General features: G+C 39.1%; 2 protein-coding genes across 2 annotated transcripts; one reads left to right on the top strand and one right to left on the bottom strand.

The window, feature by feature from the left end:
• Positions 1–10,549: 10,549 nt before the first annotated feature.
• Positions 10,550–18,400, bottom strand: stx7l (syntaxin 7-like). Its single transcript, XM_034150524.1, has 10 exons — positions 18,298–18,400; positions 16,493–16,584; positions 16,300–16,369; positions 15,888–15,978; positions 15,119–15,256; positions 13,879–13,925; positions 13,710–13,800; positions 13,533–13,605; positions 12,964–13,046; positions 10,550–12,002 (listed from the first exon to the last, which is right to left on the bottom strand). The coding sequence occupies exons 2-10, from the start codon at positions 16,575–16,577 to the stop codon at positions 11,907–11,909; spliced, it is 774 nt and encodes a 257-aa protein (XP_034006415.1). The 5' UTR covers positions 16,578–16,584; positions 18,298–18,400; the 3' UTR covers positions 10,550–11,906.
• Positions 18,401–21,213: 2,813 nt separating this feature from the next.
• On the top strand, positions 21,214–23,791 carry LOC117498344 (protein LEG1 homolog). The gene is made up of 8 exons (XM_034150378.1): positions 21,214–21,536; positions 21,758–21,844; positions 21,933–22,006; positions 22,216–22,320; positions 22,468–22,586; positions 23,077–23,218; positions 23,318–23,414; positions 23,505–23,791. Exons 1-8 carry the CDS (start codon positions 21,239–21,241, stop codon positions 23,654–23,656), a joined length of 1,074 nt encoding a protein of 357 aa, XP_034006269.1. The 5' UTR covers positions 21,214–21,238; the 3' UTR covers positions 23,657–23,791.
• Positions 23,792–23,986: the final 195 nt, after the last annotated feature.

Below are 23,986 nucleotides of genomic sequence, written 5' to 3'. Positions count from 1 at the left end.
TGAACTAGGTTGAGAAATTTGAAAGAAAACAAACAGGATTCCAGCGCGGTGCGGTGTGGCGTGAGGCTGCTGGACGGCAACACAAAGAGGGGCCTGTTCCAGCGTACAGGAGCATTCCTGCTAACAGAACAGGCTCTGGGACGCTGTTGACCTAAGCTACTTTAGAATGTTTGTGCAATAGCTTTTGACCACTTGATTAAAAATATCGTTTGATGCTAGAGCGCCCGTGCCCTCGGAAGGGGCAGTTCAGACTGGTCTGAGCAGAGCAACATGTTGCCGCATGAAGGGAGGGCTCTTATGAGGATGTGAGCACTGAGCCGTTTGCCTGGAACACTGAGCCACAGTTGAATTATTGAGGATGACCATCCATGCCGTCCGCCACTTGAGTTTGTAATTATATAATGTCAATCTTGTTAAAAAAACACTTGTCAGTTTAGTGCCAACATTTTGGACATAATAGACTGAAATCAAATTCAGCAGATTAGCTTTTACATGGTTCACTTTTTTTTTTCTTAGCCATGCTAGATGTTGGCCTGTCAGCTTCTCCACAACTCTGGTCCAAACTGGAATTACTCAGCAACTATTGGAGTGATTGAGGACATCCATGTCCCCCTGTCAATGAAGCCAACTGATTTTGATGACCCCTTAACTTTCTTATAGAGCCACCATGAGCTAAAAAAAAAACATTTCAACAATGGATTGCCATCAGAAATGTGTTGGACAGCCTCAGGTTGAATTTGAATAGCTTTAGTGATGCCTTTACTCTTCAACCAACAACATTATATGTCAATTACCTTACTTTGTCCTTTACTTCTGTTTATGAACAAATACCTGCAAAACTAATATTCCCATTGGCTTCCTGTGTTCTTTATGTTTAATGCTAATTCATAAATCCAAAAGTGTTTTCCAAAATCCTTTGACGAAATCCTGGATTGTTTCTCTTCTAAATGTCCTTCATTACGCAAAAGGTCTAGGTCCAATATGTGCAGGCCTTAAGTTTAGACAAGTGGGCTGATGAGAAGATTGAGATGTTGGATCCTTGATTTGCCAACTAAAATGTAGATCAGGAAAGGGAATGCTCTCCTCTCCTTCAGCTAACACCATAGAAATGTCCTTGAGCACATTTCTAAACGTTTGAATGGCTCTGGTGGGGCTGCCCAGTGGACCAACACTAGAAGACTGTGGTTGCACTGGGCCGCTGCCAGGTATGAATGTGTGTAACTGTGTATGTGTGAAGCAGGGTGTTGATGAAAGAGAGCATGTGTGCTTGGCAAATGTTCCCAGGATAAATTAAGGCAAAAAGCAAAAAGTCTATACTCAGATCTAAAAAGAAAACGTTTGATGTGGCGGCAGGTTTGTGCTTTGAAGGTCGGATTGAACCGGTCACAGAACAGAAACATGGGGATGCAGTTAGCTGATGTCTTACCCAAGCCTGTTTACCTTGTTGTGTATCTTTGGGTTAAACGATTATGCAGTAGCCCACAGAGAAGGCTAAAAAATCATCAAAGTTTCACAGAAATGCATAAAGTCATTTGGTTGTGAATGCCAAACCCTAATAATGTTGCTGATCGTAGATTCCTTGTGAACCCGGAAATGTTCAGTACCCCAAAGTTTTATGTTAGAAATGCATAGTACGTGTCCCCAGCACATAGAAACTGTCGGATGCTAGCTTGCATATGTTGGGCAATTTGCACATTACCATTTTGACATTTTCAATGTTTTTTTCGGTCTTAACCAGAAAATGACAATATTTGTACTCTCGTTGGGCTGATTTGGATACATTTTGGGTCGATTTGGAAGATATAGGGGACTCTGGATCATTTAGATTGGACAGATTGACTATTTATTTGAAAAAGAAGTGTCCACAGTAGAGATAATAATGTTCATGTTGGGCTTTCTATATCTAATGGTTGCAACACTACACATGGGAGTCAAAATCAGCCCACTGAGACTACAAATATGGCCACTTTCTGGTTAAAACTGCAATTCTTTCTCCTGAAAATGTCCCAAATGAATTCAGCATCCTCAATAACCCCCAAAACCACAAGTCATTTTGTAACTATTGTTTGCATAGGCTATAATGCCATTCATAATAATTAACTCAACTTATGCTATACCATGTATTTGTTTTGTGCATATTTTCAATGACATACTACACTGTGACTTTCTATGGCATACTATGAACATTTTATATGACTTATTATACGACAGGATATTAGTTATCCCATAATATAGTGTTTTTTTGTCCTATTATACCATTTTTTCCATCTCAATTGTGTAAGTGATGTCAATTTGATCTCCTCTTGTCTTGCCTCCTTTATCAGCGATACTTAACTCTGCCAGACAGGGAAATGGAAACAAGCAGTCTGAGAATCCCCCCGGTGTGAGAACATGACGAACATATCACAACACTGTGAGTAAACCAGGGCCTCCCTCCTTCACCCTTTTCCTCTTGTGAGCTGTCTGTCCTCCCCCCTGCCTTCCTCTCCCTCTCTCACACACTTATCCTTCCTCTGTCTGTCTCACCGACTTGAGGCTACTCATATATCTGCTGTGTTTGTGACAGCAAGCTGTGTTTGCCAAGCGGCTTTCACCCGATCACCACCACAGCCCCACCCATCAAACCTCTTAACCTTTGACCTGGGTAGCCCCACCTGCCTACTCAAACACGCTCACGCACACACTCTTCACACTCTTCACACCTCTTGTTCTGTTAGCTTTGTCCTCCTCTGACGTCAATCGCCTCTCAATGCGCCTGATTAACAGGTATAATTCACACAGGGCTCAGAGCCAGGATCTGTAAATAATGGGTGTGCATTCCCGCTCGTGTGGTGTTGTCCAGTAAATAGGCCGCATTGAAAAAAATATCTGGAAAAATCCGGTCTCAACAAGTGGTGTTAATCTCAAACTTTATTTGTTCAAATACAAAAGTGTATCCTTTAAATATTTGAACATGTGAATTTTGATTAACTAATCATTTTGTAAAATCATTGCTGTGACTAGAGGGTGGGGTTCAGTTAAAAAGGATTGTTGTCATGCAGTTCTGTGCACCAATCAGGATTTAGTCATATTTGAGTTGATTATTTGACTGTGATGCTGTGGGTTTGTTTCCTCATGGGCCCATCACTGTTTTGTCCAAAGTTTGTTTGTTGTTGATATTTGAATATTTAAAGTCATAGACAAATACTTGAACGTTGAAAGCATGATTTCAGGGGCAATACAATTAAAGCTTTGCATTGATTGTTGATGTTTTTTCACATAGACTATCCAGTTATGTGAAGTTAGTCTCCTCACTCTGCTAATTCTGTATCATTTTTGATAGTCTGCTCTAAACATCAAAACATGTTGGACTGCATGTAGCCATCATGGAAGACCAACTCAAATAGAAAATGATGTGCATTTGTTTCCCTCATTACCTAAAATGGCGTCGTTCAGATCGGAAGCCATAGTCTGCTGCCATGTTTTTCCTGCTTCATCCAGACCCTCCAAGTGTAGCTAGTTACACAGGAACTTTAACCCAAATCCAAATTCCACAAGTCCCTCTACGACAAACACCCACAATTTATTACCCACCATTATAGAAACCGGGAATCAAATACCTACCAGCGGACAAACCCAGACTCTAATTCCTATGGTCCCTCCATGGTGAAGCCCCAGAGTTACCGCTCCATAACAATAATAAGAGCAGCAGCTTGCCGAGGCCTCGCTGCCAGTGTCCACGTGTGTGTCTCCATTTGTGTGTATGTGTGTGTGGTCTGACCAGTGCCCACATCCTTCCATGGCAACAACATGGCCACCTAGGAGACATACATCCATTCCTCACTAACCTCCCTGCTTTCCTCCATCCCTACTTCCATCCTTCATTCCCACCAACGGCGACGTGGCTCGACGTTATGACGTGCGATGCGCTTCACAAGGTCACTATAGTTTGTCTTCCTACATTTTTCCTCTTGGTTACGTCCGCTTGTACAAACGCTCCCATACACTTATAGGAGATAATTTAAGGTGAGCAAACCAGGATGGTATTTAACTTGTTCACACAGGATCTGAGAAAACATATTTGAGGTGGGGGTTGATGAAGGTCACCCTTACTTTGGCTATTGTTACAAACGAATGAATCAGTTTGTGCTGTAATCAGAGATGTCAGCAGGATGAAAAACAGGGAGTTGAGGAAATGATAACACAAATCATGGTCCAAAATCAGCTCTAACCTTTCGTTTTAAGGTCAGCATTTAAACCACAAAACTCACACGAGGAACAAGTTGGAGAATGTAAACAGTAGAAGATTGGAGAGTAAGGATATATCTTACCAGCCAAGACTTATAAAAATACCACTTTATCAATGCAATGTGGAACACAGAGGCCTGTTAGACATTTACAGCAATAGCTTGAGAATATGCAGGCCCTGAGGGAGGAACAAGTGATTAAATCAAAAGTAGCATTTTAGTCTTTCAGATAAAAAAAGGAAATGTTTAGCCACTTGGTTGAAATGCATCAAGCTGTACACCCAATGTTCACACATGACATGCTACTTTGTACTTCTGCTCCGCTACAATTCAGAGGTAAATCGTGTACTTTTATTTTGTACCCTTAGTTACGTTACATATTTGGATTAATAATGTGAAATATAATCAACACTTTATAAAACTTTAGTTAGAACTGGAGTTAATTCACCAGCTACCTTGCAGTATACAAAGTCATTCAAACTAGCTGCACCTTTACCAGCTTTGATAAACACATTAATCCATCAATAATTATAATCAAAACATATAATATATATAATTCTGAAATGGTCCATCTGCAGAATGACTACTTTTACTTTTGGTACTTCAACTATATTTTGATGCTAATACTTTTGTACTTTTACTTGAATAACATTTTGAATGCAGGACCTTTACTTGTAACAGAGTATTCCTACATTCTGGTACTTCTACTTTTACTTTAGTACAAGATCTGAGTACTTCTCCCACCTCTGCTAAACACCAACATTATCACTATTTTGAAGCCCAATTTTCACACTCCTTGTAGCTCTGTTGTACTCCCTAACCCTTGAGGGAAATAGCTAGCCTTGTGGATGCTTAATTTTCCACTATGTTAAGCTAGCTGGTAACATTGTCTGTGTGTTTGGAGCTGGACATGAAGGATACAGTGGGATTATTGGATCTGTATAGCTAAAAAAAAAGTTGCCTGTTGCAGCTGAAAACACGGCTGATGAGAGCGAGATTGCGAATGAACCAGAACAGTGCCTCATTAAATTGCATAAAGTAAGATTAGCTTAAAAGATCCTCATATCAGAACAGACAAATGATCAGATATTGCATGAAGCAGGAAATGAAGCTGCACCAAAGAGTCCAATTACTTCGATTGAAAGACCTACATTAGTCACTTTGGCGAGTACAACATGGGTTGGCACTAAAAAAAGGCCACGTGTTGTTTACTGACATCACATAACACGGTTACTTGTTATTGAAGTTCAGATATTTACCAAAGATCCCACCAGCAGTCCAATTTTTCTTTAAAAAAATCTGCACTTGATGTTATTTATTTATTTGTTAGTCATTGCAGAGGGAATAAACAGCTCTGCAAGTGTACTGAGGGTTTCATCAGTGTGCAAACTTTGAAATGGCAGGTGAGTGGAGCTGTTTCCTCTCCGCGTGGATCATCCTGTCACATACCTGAGAGCTACTTCCTCTTCAGAAAAACATCAATATTTACCAGAACGCATAGAAGCCTCTAAATCGAAAAAAAAACCTTACCCACTAGCATGTTTTTCTGTTCTACTGCCAGTTGTCATCCCACCAGTGCCAGCTCTACCACAGCTTTTTGATGACTTTTTTCAAAGTATTACTTTTCTGAGGGAGTACTTTGGGGGAAAGACATTTTGACAGCAAACACTTTGCATTCCTCCTGCTGGACTGAAGCTTGACTCCAAAGTAAAGTTGACATTCCTGCTACCGGGAGGAATGCTGCCCTCTGGGGATTCGGACCGGACCTGAGGGTTACAAGTCCGGAATCACGGATGGAGGCAGTGATGCTCAGTTACAGGTGCGTTTTCAATATGTCAACAACACTCATTTACAGTTAATGTAATGGTTTCACTTTGTGAGGCCGATCTGCAGACTTAGAGTAAATGCATGAATAGATATTTTATTTTGTGTATTATAAGCATTGATACAGTGATCATTTTTAGCCACTTTGTCATTTTTGGACACTTTTTCTCTGGAGCGGCTGTTATGCAGAATGTATCACAGGAACACTGATGTAATCTGTGTTTTTAATCTCAAAACTAACGACTTGCTGTTGTATTTAAATTCTGATTAAATTGTATTAAGCAAGCTATTAACTGAGGCTAAATTGAACAGACAAACAGTCAAAATGTTTGGTATCTATTCAACTAATGTAGCAACCTTTAGATTACAGATCAGATGGTCACAGGTTCAAACCCCACTGCAGTCAGCATGTCGTTGTGTCCCTGGGCAAGACACTTCACCCCAAATTGCTCCTGTGGGGATTGTCCATTGAGTATGTAAGTCGCTTTGGATAAAAGCGTCTAACAAGTGACATGCAATAACATATCAGTTCTAAGGATTATGTGCTCTTTGACATTTAAATGATGTCATGGAAAGAGAGCTGACATCCTGTGGGCTTTAGCTAACCCTAAAAATAGTGAGTGCATCTGCAGCCATAGATACAGCACTGTGGATGTGCTGTTATTAAGAGTAAGGGAGGGAAGAGGAGAAATAGGACAGGAGATGATTCCAGTTAAAGACAAGGTAAAACGATTTCAGCAACAACAACAAAAAGAGATAATGTACTATTCTAGCTATTAGTACTCCATCTGATGATAATCATTATTAGCTGATCTGCACTCAAGGACAGTTCTGCATGATGGGTGCTGCTGCCAAGGGGCTGGAAACTGAGCTGGCACTAATAAGGACAGTCCAGACTTTGATCTAAGCTAATTAACATGGATCGGACCAAAGATTCTCACTCAGAAGAGATCAAAGACTGGATGTGATATAGGTCTAATGGAGTTTAGTAAGGCTTGTTTTAATCCATCTATAATATGAGATGTATAGTTCTAAAAACACATTTGTACAATCGTAAACAGTGGGTATTGATAGTATATTGTGTGCCTATTGTACAATTGTACTTATAACAACCAGGTAATAGCCTCATATACAGTAGTTGTGTGTTTTGGGCTTATTAGGGTTATGGCAGCAGCTCCCTGCTGCCCTCTGCTGGAAGCAATGATTATCTACAATGATCCAGTGAAAGGACTTTTTTTCAACACAATGGCAAGTGCACATTTCAGGATGTATAAAATGGATGTTATATATATAAGTGCAAGTGGGTTTTTTTATAAATCATGTCGAACTCTATCGTGTTATTTTTTGTAAACATCTTAGTTTGTTACTGGGTCCACAATTTGACGTTTGTGTGGTTCTGTATGTTTCGTTAGTCATTTTACTGCATTGCTGCATTCAATGTATGTATGGGTTCAATGCTCTCTGTGTATGTTATACTGGACTGGAAAATGTACCGTTTACAGGAAAATGTAAAAGTTGGGATGAAAAGAAAAGAAAACTCATTAGTTGGAGAATTGCACATAATCCGCTGTGTAAATATCTGCACATAAACTCACTTATATTTCTGAATCCATATCTGATCAACTTTCAACTAAAATACAGTCCTTGAAAAACACAATTTCTTAAGTTTTGACAATTCTAAGTCTTTTAAAAGTATGTGTTTTTTTTATAAATGTTTACATAGACTGGCCCCTCCTCCCTTAGGGGAATTCATCCACAAAAAACACACTGGACGCTGCACTAGGTCAGAAACCAGAGGAGACTGTGAAGTCCACCGTAGACGGGCCACTTTTGGACAAAATGTCCTCTCCATTAAAGGCAGCTCATTGTGGAATAGCCTCCCAACTGAGATACGGGATTGTCCCACTCTCAATAGTTTTAAAGGTCAACTCAAAGAATGGATGAGAAACAAACAGACGTGCACTCACCGCTAAATGCACTTTAACACAGGGGTATCTCCTCTTGCACTTTAGGTAGCTCTTGTATCTTCTCTTGCACTTTACATGTCGTTGCTGCTGCATTGTATTACCATGTCATAAATACTTGTGTATGCTGCTCTTGCTCTTTTGCACTTTTTGCACAACATGTATTTTGTTTTTACCATGTTTGTCAAATGTAAATTTCTTAAATGTTTTATGTGAGGGAATGCGGATGGAAATGAGCTCAAAGCTAAATCTGGCACTGTTACGCTTGACACATTTTAATGTTTTAAGTGTTCATTATTGTGCATTGTCCCTGCCAAATAAACGATTAAATTAAATTAAATTAAATACCAGTACAAATTATAATACACTATGCACACTACTAAATACTTCAGTTTCTTAAATAAAAGAGTTGTGCCTCTTCCATTATAATAATTGTTCATAGTTTCAATAACGTTTGCATTAACCTATTCAGGTGCTAGCCTATTCTTTTCAAAAATACACACAAATGACATGAAATGAAAACAATGAAACATAATTAAATATTCTATTGGTGCTTCAACCCTCTCTAAATTCCCCCAGAAAGTCAGATTCAAGGTTAAAATAACAAATCAAGAAGAGCTTCTTTCAGCTTACTCATGGAAAGGAAAACTGAGAGCAACTTGTTTCCTCCAGTTATTTTTCTTATGACGCATTAGACAGTGAGCTCAGTGTTTGCTTAGATTTGTTTTTTTCTCTAATTTACGTGCATCACAGCAGAGTGAAACTCCTCCAGTGAGTCACATTTTGCCATTATCTGTAATTTTCTAAAGCGGTAAAAACAGCCTTGGTGCCCCTGACACATTATACTTTTGTAAGAAAGTATAGAGACATACAAATGTTATATATACCTACAACACTGCTTTAATTCATGTTTGCTAGAATTCTGTTTATTGCTGTTGTACATCTTTCTTAAATGAGGCAGTCAAATGAATGTAAATGAGAGATGACGTTCAACTGAAATACAACGTAATACTTTCCTATGAGTCTCTCATAGCCCCTTTTGCTTCCTCTGCAGAAACTTTGCACCTGGTTAAACTTTCCTCATTCCTCTGCTGGGACATTTCTGTTTGGAAGGAAAATCCTGCTTAGCTCTTTGCAGCAGCCTGCTACTTTGTGTGTGTAACCAGACCAAAATACTCCCTGTCCTACTGACGCCCAGTTCAACCTGTTCTCTGCCTGAGGGTGATGTATTGACAACAATGTGTCCACATCCTCCACATCCCTAGCTGCCAAGGAAAAGCTTTCCCTACCGCGTCACAGCTGTCTGTTACTTCCACATCCCAATCCAACTGCAACACTGTCTGTTCTGACAAATACAAGCTAACTCCATGTCGGCTCCTTCATCTCATCCTGAAACTGACTTTCCTCAGTATGTGGAAATACTCCTTTTAGGCTAGATTTCATGAGGTGTACCACAGGAATCTATTGTTGGCCCTCTTTTATCATTAGTATATTTTGTTATGTCGGATTAAAAAAAATGGTTTATGAAATGTAACATTTCGATTTTTACTACCTTTGGCTTGTACAATGAACAAGGTTTATACGCTGAGCGGTTCTTGTATGCAAAATGCTGAGTACTGTTCTAAGGAAACAGGAAGATGTTCTTGCGTCACAGGCAGAAAATGTTGATGACGGTCTTAAATGCGCAACAGCAGTTGGAAATATCATGCTTAGAAACACCACTTTGTCCGAAAACGACATGTTGTGCAACAAAGTCAACCACTACACTACGTGTGCTTTCTTTGTTTTTGGTGATATATTTGTCCAAATTATGACAGGGCCTAAAAACATAATGTTTTGACCCCACAGAAGGTAAACAATGTGGTTTTCCAGAATCACCAAAGGTAAAGGTTTAACTGTCCTCTACTGATGGATACGAAGCTGTTTGATCTATTTTCAGGATCAAAGGTAAGGTAGTCAACGGTTGCTGAGGGGTCACTTGCACCTGAATAAATAAGCAAAAGGTTATGTGAAAGGTCCTGCACTGTCATCCAGCAACCTGCCAGTCTCTCCCTCTCAATTATGTAACTTTGAATGTGAAACTAACTACTGAATGACCTGTTTCTGTAGTGCTGGTAAAAAAAAATATGCTATACAGAGAAACACTGTGGAATAGCCAAAATGTTAAATATAAAACGAATAATGCGCAGTGTTTTTGTATTTAGATGAATGTAGTCTTGCACCACCTAGCAAGGTATCATATTTAAAACTTCTGCATTACAATGTAGAAAAATGATTTAACCCATTTTATATATATTTTTGAGATTGTTTACTTACAATATCCCAAATGATTTAACACATTTTATCAAGGTAATAGTCTGTATCTTTCACTCAGTGTTGTTGTCTGCCAGAAGCTGTCATAAATCTATGTATGAAACCCCATTTTCACTAAATACTTTTGAGAGATAGAAGCTTTTACTATATGTCTTACCAGAAGAAAAAAATCAGTAATTGGAGGTCCAGTAGTAATCAGAAAAACAAGCTGATGAAACAGAATTCAGATTATTCAGGTAATTTATTCAACACATGGTTGGCAGCTAATTACAAAATATACATATGATCGGAAATGTACACGTGTTATTAGTGTTTGCTGTCACTTATTTTGGTTTGGGTTACAACAAATGTCGTTTCTTCATGAACAGAATAAAGAAACATACACTGTTACCGTAGGGAATTGTCAAAAGAAAATATACTTTTTTCCGAGTAAAGCCCTGTCAGGTGTTTTCACTTAATGTGACTGATTAGACCCCTCCTCTAGTCGACATAGCTTCGGCCCACCTCTGGCATTGAGGTCTAATGAGCCAGATAATTGAACACACCTGTTTGATGTTCAGTGCCTTTAAAAACAATTATCCCTAACTGCTGTATAGGTCAAACAAACCATAAACCACAACTTTAACTATTACATTTGGCACTTACATTATTGATGTCTGGGACGTGAAATGTAATTTAATTCAATACGATTTTTCTTGACTTTCAAAGGAAACACCCTACTCACAGTAACAACAACATCTCCCTTTACTTGGAATGACTAGCTGACAGTGGAGTGTAATATAAGGTTTTAATCACAACATTTAGTTTGGGTATGTACAGTATGAATTGATCGATAATTAAAATAGAACTACAGCAATTTTAATTGGATTTAACATATTTTTTTTGTATTTTTTTTACTTTAAATAGAGGATAGAATAGATAAAGAGTGAACTGCACTCAGAGCACTGCATTACAACTTTCTGATTGCGATTTGGCTAAATTGTACTATGGACCAAGGCTAGCTTTGTTTACTCTTAAGTTTGCATAGTGCACTTGATTCATAGTTTGGTTGCTGAGTAACGTTTAGCATAAGCGTTTTTCACATGTGACCTGATAAAAGAAAGCAGCTGCAGCAAAACAGACACGTGCTGCTTCATCACACCCAGAAGCATTGTCTCTATTGAATCTTATGTAACTTACAAGGTGGCAACATGTCCGCCACTGAACACAGCAACACTCAATCACATGAGTACAACAACTTTAAAGCTTTCCAGTTACAGTAAGTCATGCATAAATCAGACTCAAATGCGTACATACAGCTGTCGAGAATAATAACGCTGCCTGTGCTAGTTTTGTTTTCACTGTGAAGGAGTTTGCAGTCCTGTAAATACAGACTGCCACATCTTTAAAATATAATCAAGTCCCAGAAAGACAGACAGTCCCAATGACTCCCCTCCTAAGGGGGGATGAGAAAAAGAGGAGTAGGGGGAGGAGAGGAAGGATGGCGCTGTTCATCCTTTCTCCATGCTGATGATCAAACTGAAAGGTGGTGAAGAAGAAGAAGAAGAGGAAGAAGAAGAAGAAGAAGAAGAAGAAGCCCTCATTTCTTGACAGCACCCCAGATGATGAGTCCGATAACAACAGAAACTACAGCCAACACTATCATCAGGATGCATATCTTCTTCCGAGAGCTCCGCTGCGGGGGGAAAGAAAAGGACCAGTATTTATTTATTTAATAAATAAGCAGTGGTGGAATGTAGCTTAGTACATTCTAAATATTTCTACTATTTGAACTATGTCACCTTAGAGGTCAATCTCATCCTTTTCACTGCAGTGCATTTGTTTGATAGCTTTAGTCACTTTGCAGATTTGGGTTATGAATACGAAATATAAACTACAGTATATGTTATTATTATATTACATTGTACATTTATTAGTAATAAAAAATAGCTCCACATTTACACATTATAACATCAATATTATAAACTAGTGATCAAATATATGTTAGTCGAAAAAGGACTACTTTTGGTATTCTAAATATATTTTGATGCTAACACTTTCATTCTTTTGAAAGACTTGAATTTGAAAGACAGGATTTTTACACTGTGGAATTACTACTTCAACAAATTGAAAGATAAGTACTTATTCCACTACTGTAAATAGGTATTAGACATGATCTTGAATTTATTGTATTGTGGATTTACTGTAAGTGTTTAAAAATGACTTAAAACAACATCATAAATCAGATCCTCTTGTGTCTTAGTTTTCCCCGTTCCCATTTGAATGCCTCTCCTCTTCAAGGTTCAAGGTTCAAGGTTCTTTATTGTCAAACTGACATAGCTACAGAGTAATTATGTTTTTGAAAATCTTATGTCACAGGCTTCTCCAACAATGCAACATAATAACAATACAGATAGCAAGAGCAATACAAAAAGAAAAATAGTTATAAAATAAAGTTATAAAATAAGTGAGCATGTGGAATAGTGCAGTACGAGTCTATATACAAGTTATTGGAATGATATATATTAGATACATATTACTGAGTAGCAGATGAATGTTTTGAAGTTGTTTCAGCAGTTCAATTCTCTTAACCTCCTAGTTACTCTCCTTGATCCTTTCCTTACTCCCTTCTTCTCTTTGTCCTATCTGAGATGTACCTGGTATTCTGCAGCGCGGGCCAGCTGTTGTGTTGCGCTCTGGACGTGCACATCAGCGCTCTCCACATTGGCTTCTATACTGTCTGCACAACACACAGGAAACACACAGTTTACGTGCCGCAGGTGGGAGGAAGGGAGAGAACACGTGGTCCAAATCTAAAAACTTGTATTGTCCCTGTCAACACCAAGGATCATTTGGACAAGGTCATGGGATTCATTTTGTTTGTTCATTATTTAAAGCAAAGCAAGGCCAGGCAGCTTTGTTTGTTTAGCATTAATCATACAACAGGGCATTATATGCTCTTTAAAGTCGAATAACAAAAAAACACATTACAGGGTATACTAGTATGTAAACAAAAAGAAAGCACTGAGCCTCTGTGCTTAAGTGCCTTAGTAAGAACTGTGTTTCTCTGGAAATGTTTTGGGTAAATATGTTGTTACATTGACTAAAGGTGGCATTTACAAGAATGCTGTCCCAGCCCACATTCCTCTTATAATAAGTGTTTCAGTTTTAGGTTGTTACATTATTCGAGGAAGAGGAAGAAATCTAAGGTCAGATGAGAGCTTACCGATCATGTCTCCCTGCTCGTGGACCATCATCCCCAGGTCCTTGAAGATGTCATTGATATCCGTGATGTCCGACTAAATGAAGAAGAGATGACACCAAAACATGTGAAAGGGAAATAAAGAGCTGATTGAACATATAAGTGTCCATGCTTCCATTGACATTTGATTTATATTCATACCTCCAGCTGCCTGATGGAGGACTCTCTCTCCTGGATCAGCCTCAAGTCGTCTTCAGTGATGGCTTCAGCCTGGGCCTGCACCTGGGAATCACTGTGGGGACAATACAATCATTAAAAAAGTAATAATGATAACAGAAACTATATTATTGATAATAAATAATGGACCTACATAAGGAAAGGAGGCATATTTCCGAAGCCATCATCCGGCTGTCCTCCCTGTTCAAGGAAATTAAAAGAGTTGAATAGACATACTTTTGGGCTTGCTATTGCAAACATACTGCAGAGGATGTTCTTCACTGGGGGTTGTGGGTCAAGCAATGATTTGGTGTGTACTGGATGCAATAAAATGTACAGCATTCTTGATCAAAATACCTCTAAAAGTATAAATAATAATAATCCATGGTACCGGTATTTATTTAAGGCTTTTCCAAAGGCTCAAAGCACTTTACACTACATATTGCATATATTAGACAATTCCATACTGTGGACAACCCCCACAGGAGCAATTTAGGGTGAAGTGTCTTGCCCAGGGACACAACGGCATGCTGACTGCAGTGGCGGTCAATGTGGGATTGAATCTGTGCTTCCCTAATTGAGTTTGAAGTTTCAACAATATTTCACATCCAAATATGTTTGCATGGGGACAAAGAGTCAATAAAACGTGTATTTTAGATTTTAGATTCCTTACCAACCATTTAAAGCAGTAACGAACCGTTCCTGCCTATTACCATGAACAGCTATACAGATAACCTTCTGTGTAAAGAGATAAGCAGTGTGTAAGAGTTGCCAAGCGTTCAGGCTGTCCCTAAGGGAACCGGTGTCGACTACAGTTGCATAGTGATAGAGCTTCTCCTGTGAACTTCAAGTTCAAATAATTATGAATTCAAGATAATTACTTTTTCTAAGTATGTATTTTCTTACTTTGGTTAAGTTGCTGAGTGCATGGAGAAATTCACCTGGAAAATAACATCAATGTGTTTTGTGTGCCGAAAACCTGCTCACTTAAAAGGGTGAAATAAGTAAAATCACCAAAATGATAATATTAATGCAATATAAATGGCTAATGCGAAGTTATATTACCTCAGTATAACTACATTTTGAGAAACTAAGATGTAATGCTGCTTGTTGTTTTGTTCTTTTTATATCTTTATTTTAAATGGATGAAATTGTTTATCTAACTACCCATTTGTTTGTCAAACCTCTGCACTTTTGTGTTTGGATCATTTTTGTATTTTTAAACTGTTAAAAATGTGCATTAAAAACTTTAAACATGGAAAAGGATTGCAGTTTGTTTAGATAATAATGGCCCAAAAAAAGGGTTTGGTAAATGGATTATTGTCCGCTCACTGATTATCTAATCCCTGCACCCGTTAAACTGTGACCGTGGGACCAGGCAGCAGGTTACTCACCGACACCCTGGAGCTGGCTCGGACTCTGGCCACAAACTCTCTCTCTTTGTCGGCCGCCTGCCGCTGGGTCTTCTGGAAGCTGTTTAGGGCGGCGGAGAACTCATTAACCAGGCGCTCTTTCTGTAGTTTTCTCTGCCGCTAAAACACACACAGAACAACAATGTTAACAGAAAAGCCCTGAGTTGAAATCGGTGTGAACAAGCAGGTAAATAATGAACAATTCAAATCAAGGGAGAGGTTTAGGTTGCGGTCGAATTGTCAGTTAAGTGTAGGAACCTTCCTAACGGAGTGAAATTACCCGGAAGTACCCAAGTGGCCGCCATGATAAGAGCTGAATTGTCTAGAGATGATAGGAAAGGAGGTTTGAAACTTCCCTTATAACCTCCTTTAGCTTAGGAACCACTGGACCTTCCTTTGAGATAACGAAAGTAGAAAATGCTGCCAGTGCAAAGTATCTAGATGCGTTTACAGTAGTCCGCCGTTCTTAGTATACATCCATGTAGTCCGCTGTATAGAGACAGATCTGTAGTTTCCCCACAGCAGACGCACATTCATGACGTCCGCTGGCGCATCGTAAATACGTCAGATAGTATAAGTGCAGTCGGATTCTCAAAGCACCGCAGTCTCTTTTCCTAAGTCCTTTTGAATTCTCCTATCCACTATTCCTTAACCCCGTGACGTTTCACACAGAGGTCAAGGAATAGTGGATAGGAAAAGACGATAGGAGCTGATTTTTTGACAATTCGACTGCAACTTTAGAGTTCAGCACCTGATCGGGGCCAACAGGAAGTGCACTGAATGCCTTGATGAGTCTGTCAGTGTCCTTCGCTAGCTGGTTGCCTTGCTGCTGTTTCTGTTGCCTGGTGAGCAAAGAACATCATTTGGTTAAATAAAGAAGATAACATTCGACCCAAGATTCAGTAGTCTACCAAGTATAAGCAGTTTATTGGTCTGAAGAAGAAACACATCCATAGCTGTGTGTGTACAGTAGTTGACAATATTAGCATTAGCCTGTGTTACATTTCAAATGCAATATGCGCAACCAACTGTTACATTTTGTTTGGTTGATCACTGGACAACTTTCAGAAAGAAATTCTACTAAGGTGTATCTTTTCTCCAGCTGCATTTTTTACTAAGATGTTGAATATAATAGACCTATTGTCCAAAAACCACTAACTCACAGGGTCTGTTGTAACTTGCTGCTGTCCTGCTCTGTTCCCAGCGTAGAAACAGCCCTCTGCAGCTCCGAGGCTAGGGAGGAAGACAGAGTGCACACACTGTTCTGATGTATCTCCACGTGTCGGCCATCATTCACATATTGGAGTCAGCTGACGATAAGACTTCTGTGTATAGTGTGTGTAGTGTGTGTCTTACTCAGCAGCGTCAGCTTCTGGATGCTGGAGCTGATGTTCTGAACCAGAACACTGGGGTCCTCTGGATTCCCAGCACGGTAGGCCATGATGGAGCTGTGGAGTAACACAAAAACATGATGATGACAGAGTATTGTATTTCTGGGTGCGTTGTTTTCTGTACCCAATTTGCCCAGAACAGTTATTTTATCACAATGTGTTTCATTCCTTGATACCTTGAAGCTGTCAATCATATTACCAAGTATGAAGTATTGAAACGATGCATGCATTTGTTTTTCGCCGAATCACAGCAAGTGTTTTTTTATTTAACATGACGTGTGATTGGCCCAGATCGTCCATTGTGGGGTGAAGTCCAATGATCTATTTGTGTAAAACTCTTTGGATGGTATCATAATTTTTAAACAAAACAGCAATAGCAAAAAGCTTAAATAGCCAAGAGTCACATCCAAACATTAGACCCATACATGACGGTTAATATCTCATTTACAAACTGTAATTTTCTTTCATACAAAACTTGAACATATTTTTTTATGAATGAAGGGGTATGAGAAGCTAATCCGAAAGAGACTTGTCAGTATCAAACAAAAGAAAGAAAAGAAGGAAAAGAAAGCGTTAGTAGGCACTGGTCTAGAATCATATTAATCTCGCTGTACGCTGTGCTGTATTACCTTGACCTGGGACTAGGGGGCTTGCCCATTCCATGTAAAGGTCACCTATGCAAAATTCACTTTTTCATGCTATTTATACATACATATATGTGCCCCCTCTTTGTTAAGAGATTCGGAAAGTTTCAGGAAAAAATATTTTCTCTCTTTTGGTCCTGATCCATTTATTTTTTTAAACCTGTCTGAAAATGAGCTGATTAGATTTTGGCCACTCTGTGATGACACAATGTTCTTTTGGGTTGTGCAACCATTAGCCATTAACCAACCTAGGTAACACCGGCCCACCTTATCACCTGAATCTCCACTTCTGTAGGGGGCGTTGAGTTTGGCAGTTCATTTGCATTTAAAGATACACAAACAGCACTTTTGAAACAGGGCTGAAACAGAGGGGTTTATGGCATGCTACAATCAGGGCCGTCCCTGGCCAACTTGTGGCCTCACGCAAGTTATATGATGAGGGTCGACGGACGGACGCCGCTGCTAGTGGATGCTCTTGTGTTTGAATATAAGCCTAGCATTTAACAGGGTTGGGTCAGGATTATTTACTTTAGTGCAGTCAAGCAGACTTCCTGTAGGCTACTACTGACTCAAGAGAACTCAAACCATGACCAGCATGTAAATCAACATCTATCAAGAAATCATAAGTTATCCAGCCCTGTTATTGCTATGGAAGGAAACACGTTTGCTGCTTTAACTAAAGCATAATGATAAATTGTATCAAACTGTTCAGTTTAATTCAACGTGTTGCACCCTCCCTGTCTCTGTGTGTATGTTACCCTTTACTACAGTGGCTGCCAACGAGAAAAATGCGGAAATCACATGAGCTTTCCAATGACAGGGAGATAAGTGCATCATTTATAGATTTTTACTACTAAGGCACTTATTAGTACACTGGTTAAAGTTGTCTTTATATGTATTTAAGTCCAGTGTTGACTGCGGGAGAAGGCATTAAGTTACAATCAAAGTCGCAGCACAATCTGAAATGTTTTCTCTCTCGTTTCCGGTCAGAAAAATACTTTACACTATTGTCGTTGCCCCTAAAAAATTAAACGGCATCATAACATAGTATCTATCTATCTAACCCGGCAGTGTTGTCAATCCTTGCTAAATGTAGAGCTAAATACTCTTAAAGTTTAGACTTTACCTTTCTTGTGGCTTGCAGCAGCGATGTGTTTCCTGATTCTCTGCCCCTCCCCCGTCACATGATGTCTGTCAGCAGTGCAGGCAAAAATCACCGCCATAAAGGACTAAAGAGATGGTTATATAAAAATATCAGAAGAAAAATAAGTGAACATAGATATTATGACAATATTTGTATTTACCTGGGTACTATTATTATAATAGAAACCGCATATTCCTACCAAATACATGTAGGAATCATCTCAGTGAAAGTGAAATAACAGTTGTATTTCTTATTACAAAACGTGATGCCTCCCTCAGCCAACAAATTAATTTAGATTAATAAATGTGATCTAAAAGATCTTAAATGGACAGTGCTCCAATATTGCCAAAGTAACGATGTAGGGGAGACCAGGGACAGTTGTAACACGGGACAGTTGTAACGCCTTCAATATCTCCAGTCACAAACAAGCTAGAGTGATGAAACTCACTCTGCACATGCTCAGTTAGATCAAAAGATCGCTGTGAAAAAAAGGAGCCACGTTTAAATCTCTCGCGAAAGATATCAGCAAAAGTGTGTTTCTGAGGTAAAAAATTAACAACAATTATGTATTTTTTGGATACTGTCTTGAGGTCATGTCAAATGTCTAGGAATCCAAACTAGTATTATTAGAATCACTGTTTTGTAAGCTAAAAATATAACTAGCTAAATATGGGTCAAGCTAGCAATCAGGCAGGTTCACAGGGGGTGAAAACATGACTGGTGGTCCTGGGACCGTTGTAACACGGACCACAAAGGGGAGAAAAAGAAAATAAACCGCTGTCCTCACAGACACACACTATAAAAAATCAACTCGAGGCTGAGAAAAAAAAAGTCTAAAGCGAAGAGAAAAATGAATTTCTTCAAAAAACCCAAAGAGAAGCAGGAGATTCAGGACTCATCTGATGAAGATGAAGCTCAATACTGCATTGTGTGCCTGGAGAGCTACTCAGGTCCAAGGAGATCTGGCTGCACTGTTGGTCCTGTAAAGCCTGGGCACACAAGGACTGCACAGATGGAAGTGACTTTTACACCTGCCACAACTGTGAATCAGATTAATTCCATCTGGTGTTCGGTTTTAAGTTCTGTTCATTGTTTGTTGGAGGATGTGTGAAACCCCATTAAAATCTTGTTGCCTTAGAATTTGACAGCTTTCCCTCTTTTTTGTCATGTAGTGGGGAAAAAGATAACCGTTATTAACATGTTACAACGTTCCCTGGCATGTGTTACAACCGTCCCTGTACACTGGGATGGTTGTAACAGTTGAGTGACTGTATTTAAATACATTTTCCAACCTGTACTTATTTCATAAAAACACTTAAATACATTGTTTCAGTAGTTGATACATTGAGAATGTATAATATAGCAAAATGGCTATCCTAGTGTAAATGTTTTTTTACTTATTGAGGAAAACCCAAAAAGTGTTACAACTGTCCCTGGTCTCCCCTACTTTATTTGAGTATTTCGTTTATATCTGCTTTATACTAATTGTACATAAAATATTTGAGTTACAAAATATCAGTTTTTCTTTTTTTACAGCATTTTTTTATATTAAAATACAAAACACTAAAATGGTTCTTGGTATTAGCACCAGCTCAAATTTAAGCAATATGAAAATGCTGCTTGTTTTTAAACGCATATCTGTAATATCATAATTAAAATACCTGCATAATGAGGACATAAAAGGTATCCTTTTTTATTTGTAACCTCGTATTTCTACCTGATCAGAGAAGCTAAATTATACAATTGTTGCTCTGGTTCAGAGTTCAGGTTTTTTTGTTGGGGACATTGATGATTGACTATTTTCTCTTAAATCTTGGCTTCAGCCTTGTATGAAAAACCTGTTGACCTTGGATAAGGACGTAAGTCCAAAAGACGCAGAGATGTTTTGAACATCTTTGAACGCCCTAATAAGTGCAATTTAGGATACCATTATGATATGTGTGCTGTCTGAGGGCAGGGGAAAACAGCTGATGGTGCAACAGCACTTAGAAAGATTTATAACACATAGGGCAGCCTACATGGCACAGCCTTATATTTTATAGACACACAAGAGGACATTTCAAATCAAATCAAATCAAGTTTTATTTATAAAGCACATTTAAAAGCGATTTTTGGTCGAGCCAAAGTGCTGTACATGTAATAAAAACACATTACTACAAACACAATAAAAGACAATAAATTACAACAGATATATATAAAAAAAAAAACATTTTCTCGCCTGGAAAGCCCGCCTATAGGAAAATTCCTCCAATTTTCTCCAATAGATGTCCCACCTAGAAAGCACATCATCATGTTTCCCCCGCTTGAAGACCACCTTGAAGGCCTGCCATGCACGGAACATTATGCAATTGTGAAATAGTGATTTCTGTGATCTCAGCGTCAGCTCGCACACAGTTTGTGGTCATTCACATCTGCACAATGTGGATTTACCTCTTGACCGATAGGACATTGGTTTTATCTTGTTTTCAATCTGCATCAAAGTTCTCTGGGTTCAAGTGACCTAATCGAACTGCATAACAAGGGGATGTTACATGGGCCATTTTGAATAGGATAAGATTCTCATATCTTTTTTTAGATGTGAAAAACATTATTGTGGGTGATTGGATCAAGTCTGATTGTTGAGTTGACTGTTAGCTCTCTGTTGTTGTCTTATTTCAAATTGACAACAACAGTACAATAACAGTACAATATAGAACTACCTTTGATTTTGTGTGTGTGGGTGTTGTTATATAGGAGTGAATTTAGGTAACTGAGTATTTGGATAGTGTTGAACAGTATGTACACACATCATGTTATCTGTCTGTCTTTGAGGGTCCATTGAACCATGTCACGTGATTTCTCCATGCGGGTCAGAACATTTCAAGTATAAAATACCTGTTTTTATGTGACTGAAGTGTCAGTACCCTCTCCCAGATCCTCAGTCATGCTGCGTCCCGCTGTCCTCGGCCTCCTCCTGGCATGTGCTGTGTCTCTTAGCAGCTCTGCCGTAATTCTAGAGAATGGCATGCCCGTCCTTTGGGTCCACACGGCTGGCCAGTTGTCCGACCTGCCGGTACAGAATGACATCCTGAATCCCGACCCATGGCACTTCCTTCACCGTATGAGTCTTTACCGACTGATGATAGCTGCCACAGACCCGTTTATGGGATCCATGGGGACAAATGCCACAGACAGTCCAATCTGGGGACTTCCACTGCAACTTGGATGGATGCTAACCTCAGGTAAGAAAACAAATATTTTTTGGGGAGGAAAATACTTACTAGTTTGTTTCCTTCTCCAAGGTGAAAGTGGATAGCGAATCTTTTCACCAATATAATGAATAAATAACCTACTGTAATTCCTAAGACAAAGTCCTATAATGAGCAAACATAACAACAGATTGCCACCAGCTGCCACCATCGACACACAAACTGATGGCCTTATGTACAATTTGTATCTGCAGGGCGTCTTGCTGACCCAACCGGTGTTTCAACCTGCGGCCTGCAAACAGGAGATACTATGTGCATTTCTACTGAGAGCTGGTGGAGCTGTAAGTTTGACAAACACGGACCTACTATACATACAGTACATACACATAGAAAACCTAGCATAAACCAAGCCACTTCTTTTTCATCCAGGTGTGAACTACTTTGTCTCTGCACTGCCCTTCCTGTCTGCCGCACAGCAGGGCTTCATGGGAGACGGACTTCAGGTAAATGCCAGTGATAGTTGTTGAGATATTTCAGTCTGTATCATCAAAGCAATCCTAAGAGGGCTAGCATGGCTAAAAGAAGACAATAAAAGCAGCATTCATGGATTTCCATTGAGAGCTTTTTCTCTCACACTGTAGCATGCTAATAGTTGGGATATTTTGATCATGATGAATATGATTGTAATGATAACTTATTTTGATACTATTAGGTCCAGATGCAGGTACCTGAAGGTGTACTGGACTATTGCACCACATATGCTGATTGTTTGAGTCGCTACCCTGACGCCATGGGTAAATGGGATGCCTTTTTCCAGGTATGTGAGTTACAAACACAAACAAATCCACATAAACATCTTTATGAAGCGATGCACTAGTGAACACTGTTTCATTTAGATTAATAATAGCCTGTCTTCAGCAACCCATTGGAGTATCTCCCTAATGTTGTCTGTGTGTGTTTAAAGGGTCTCAAGGCTACAACTGACTCCCCTCTCCCTGAAAATGAGAAGAAAGACTCTCTCCTCGGCCTCTACTGGGAAGCACAGATGGCTTCAACTCATGCCTCTGCTGCATGCAATGCCAGGTAATAGTTTGACATTTTTGGATATCACACACTTTTCTCAAGACTTTCTTAAATGTTAAGAGTTGGATGATAAGATACAAGATACCACTGACATGGTTTTCTTTCAAATAAAGGCTGCAGCTAGTTAGTGTAGCTTAGCATAAAGACTGGCTGCAGTGGGGAAGCAGCTAGCTGGACTCTATTTAAAGCTACAAAAAACTACCAGCAGCAGCTCTAAAGCTCAATCATTACTCTTACGCTTTAGTCTTGTTTAATCCATGAAAGATATGTAAAAAAACACAGAATTCAATCAATCACATTTCACATAAAATGGCGGACAATGAGTGACTTTCAAAACAGTCCAGCTGTTCCTCTCTGTTCTTAAACTTTACACTAAACAAAGCTAAGCTTGATCTAGCTTAACATACAGTATGTCAGAAAGGTATTAGAGAGTGGTATCATTTTTCTTAACTTGTGGCAACAAAGCCAATAAGCTGTCTGTTGTCTCCAGGCAGAGCCACTTCTCCGCTGTAGAGTTGTCGTTTGCTAAGAACTGGCTAAACTCAGCCGAATACGTTTCTGCAGCACATTTCCAATCCAACTTGGCAAACTCTGCAATGTTCCTAACCCCTCTTCCAAGTCGTATTTTAAAGGTACGTCACTACAATTGCAGCCAACCCTTAAATATATATACATTTTAAATTCCTCTTCATTTACCCAATTCCTGTTTTTTGTCAAATGTATGCAACTAGGAGGATGACCAAGCGCCTAACATAGCCGATCTGAGTACGGATGAAAACCATTCACTTTCTATCTTCTCCTGGATGTCCAGAGCCAACACTCTACTGGGTAGGACACACATTATATTACATTATAATGTAGCCTTCTTTATTGCATGCGTGAGTTTCTAAGAATGACCATGATCATGTAATCTACCAGGTGGGAGACTGGTGACTTACTGGAAAGGTGCCATGTGTTCAGTGACCACAAGAGAAAAAGGCAGAGAGATGCTCGGGCAGCTCTTACTGGATCCCACATTCGCTACAACCACTTTCCTTTCAATCGTCACAGGAATGGCTACGAGCTGCTGAGATACAGAGAGAAATCAATTCGAATGAATAAGTCATAATGACTTTTTTCATTTGAAAGTTAAAGAATCTGTTTTGATTTGTTATATTTTTGTTCTTGTGAATATGTGTTCCACAATAAAGCCTCAACAAACCTATTACCATTATGCTATACTCATTGTCATTGGACATTCAATGATAGTAATATGTGGTACAGAAAAACACTGGTTTGAATATGCAAAGAGAACATCTATTATCCAACGGCAATCAAGACATTATTTTATACCAGGACAACTACAGGATGTATACTGTATGTGGGGCTATGGCAGTAGGGGCATGTAAACAAGTACATTT

This window comes from Trematomus bernacchii, unplaced genomic scaffold (genome assembly GCF_902827165.1).
Source record: "Trematomus bernacchii unplaced genomic scaffold, fTreBer1.1, whole genome shotgun sequence".
Taxonomy (NCBI): Eukaryota; Metazoa; Chordata; class Actinopteri; order Perciformes; family Nototheniidae; genus Trematomus; species Trematomus bernacchii.
The sequence above is the reverse complement of the archived record's forward strand: the minus strand, read 5'-3'. Positions and strand labels throughout refer to the sequence as shown.

What these genes read in the sequence shown, in the direction of transcription:
- stx7l (XM_034150524.1), bottom strand. Translation starts at nt 16,577, where the DNA reads ATGGCCTACCGTGCTGGGAATCCAGAGGACCCCAGTGTTCTGGTTCAG. An exon ending in CCAGAAGCTGACGCTGCTGA is followed by an intron (nt 16,370 to 16,492) that starts GTAAGACACACA and finishes CTTCCTCCCTAG; the next exon opens with CCTCGGAGCTGCAGAGGGCT. An exon ending in CCTCCATCAGGCAGCTGGAG is followed by an intron (nt 13,606 to 13,709) that starts GTATGAATATAA and finishes TTCTTCATTTAG; the next exon opens with TCGGACATCACGGATATCAA.
- LOC117498344 (XM_034150378.1), top strand. Translation starts at nt 21,239, where the DNA reads ATGCTGCGTCCCGCTGTCCTCGGCCTCCTCCTGGCATGTGCTGTGTCT. An exon ending in TCTGCTGCATGCAATGCCAG is followed by an intron (nt 22,587 to 23,076) that starts GTAATAGTTTGA and finishes TGTTGTCTCCAG; the next exon opens with GCAGAGCCACTTCTCCGCTG. An exon ending in TTCCAAGTCGTATTTTAAAG is followed by an intron (nt 23,219 to 23,317) that starts GTACGTCACTAC and finishes GTATGCAACTAG; the next exon opens with GAGGATGACCAAGCGCCTAA.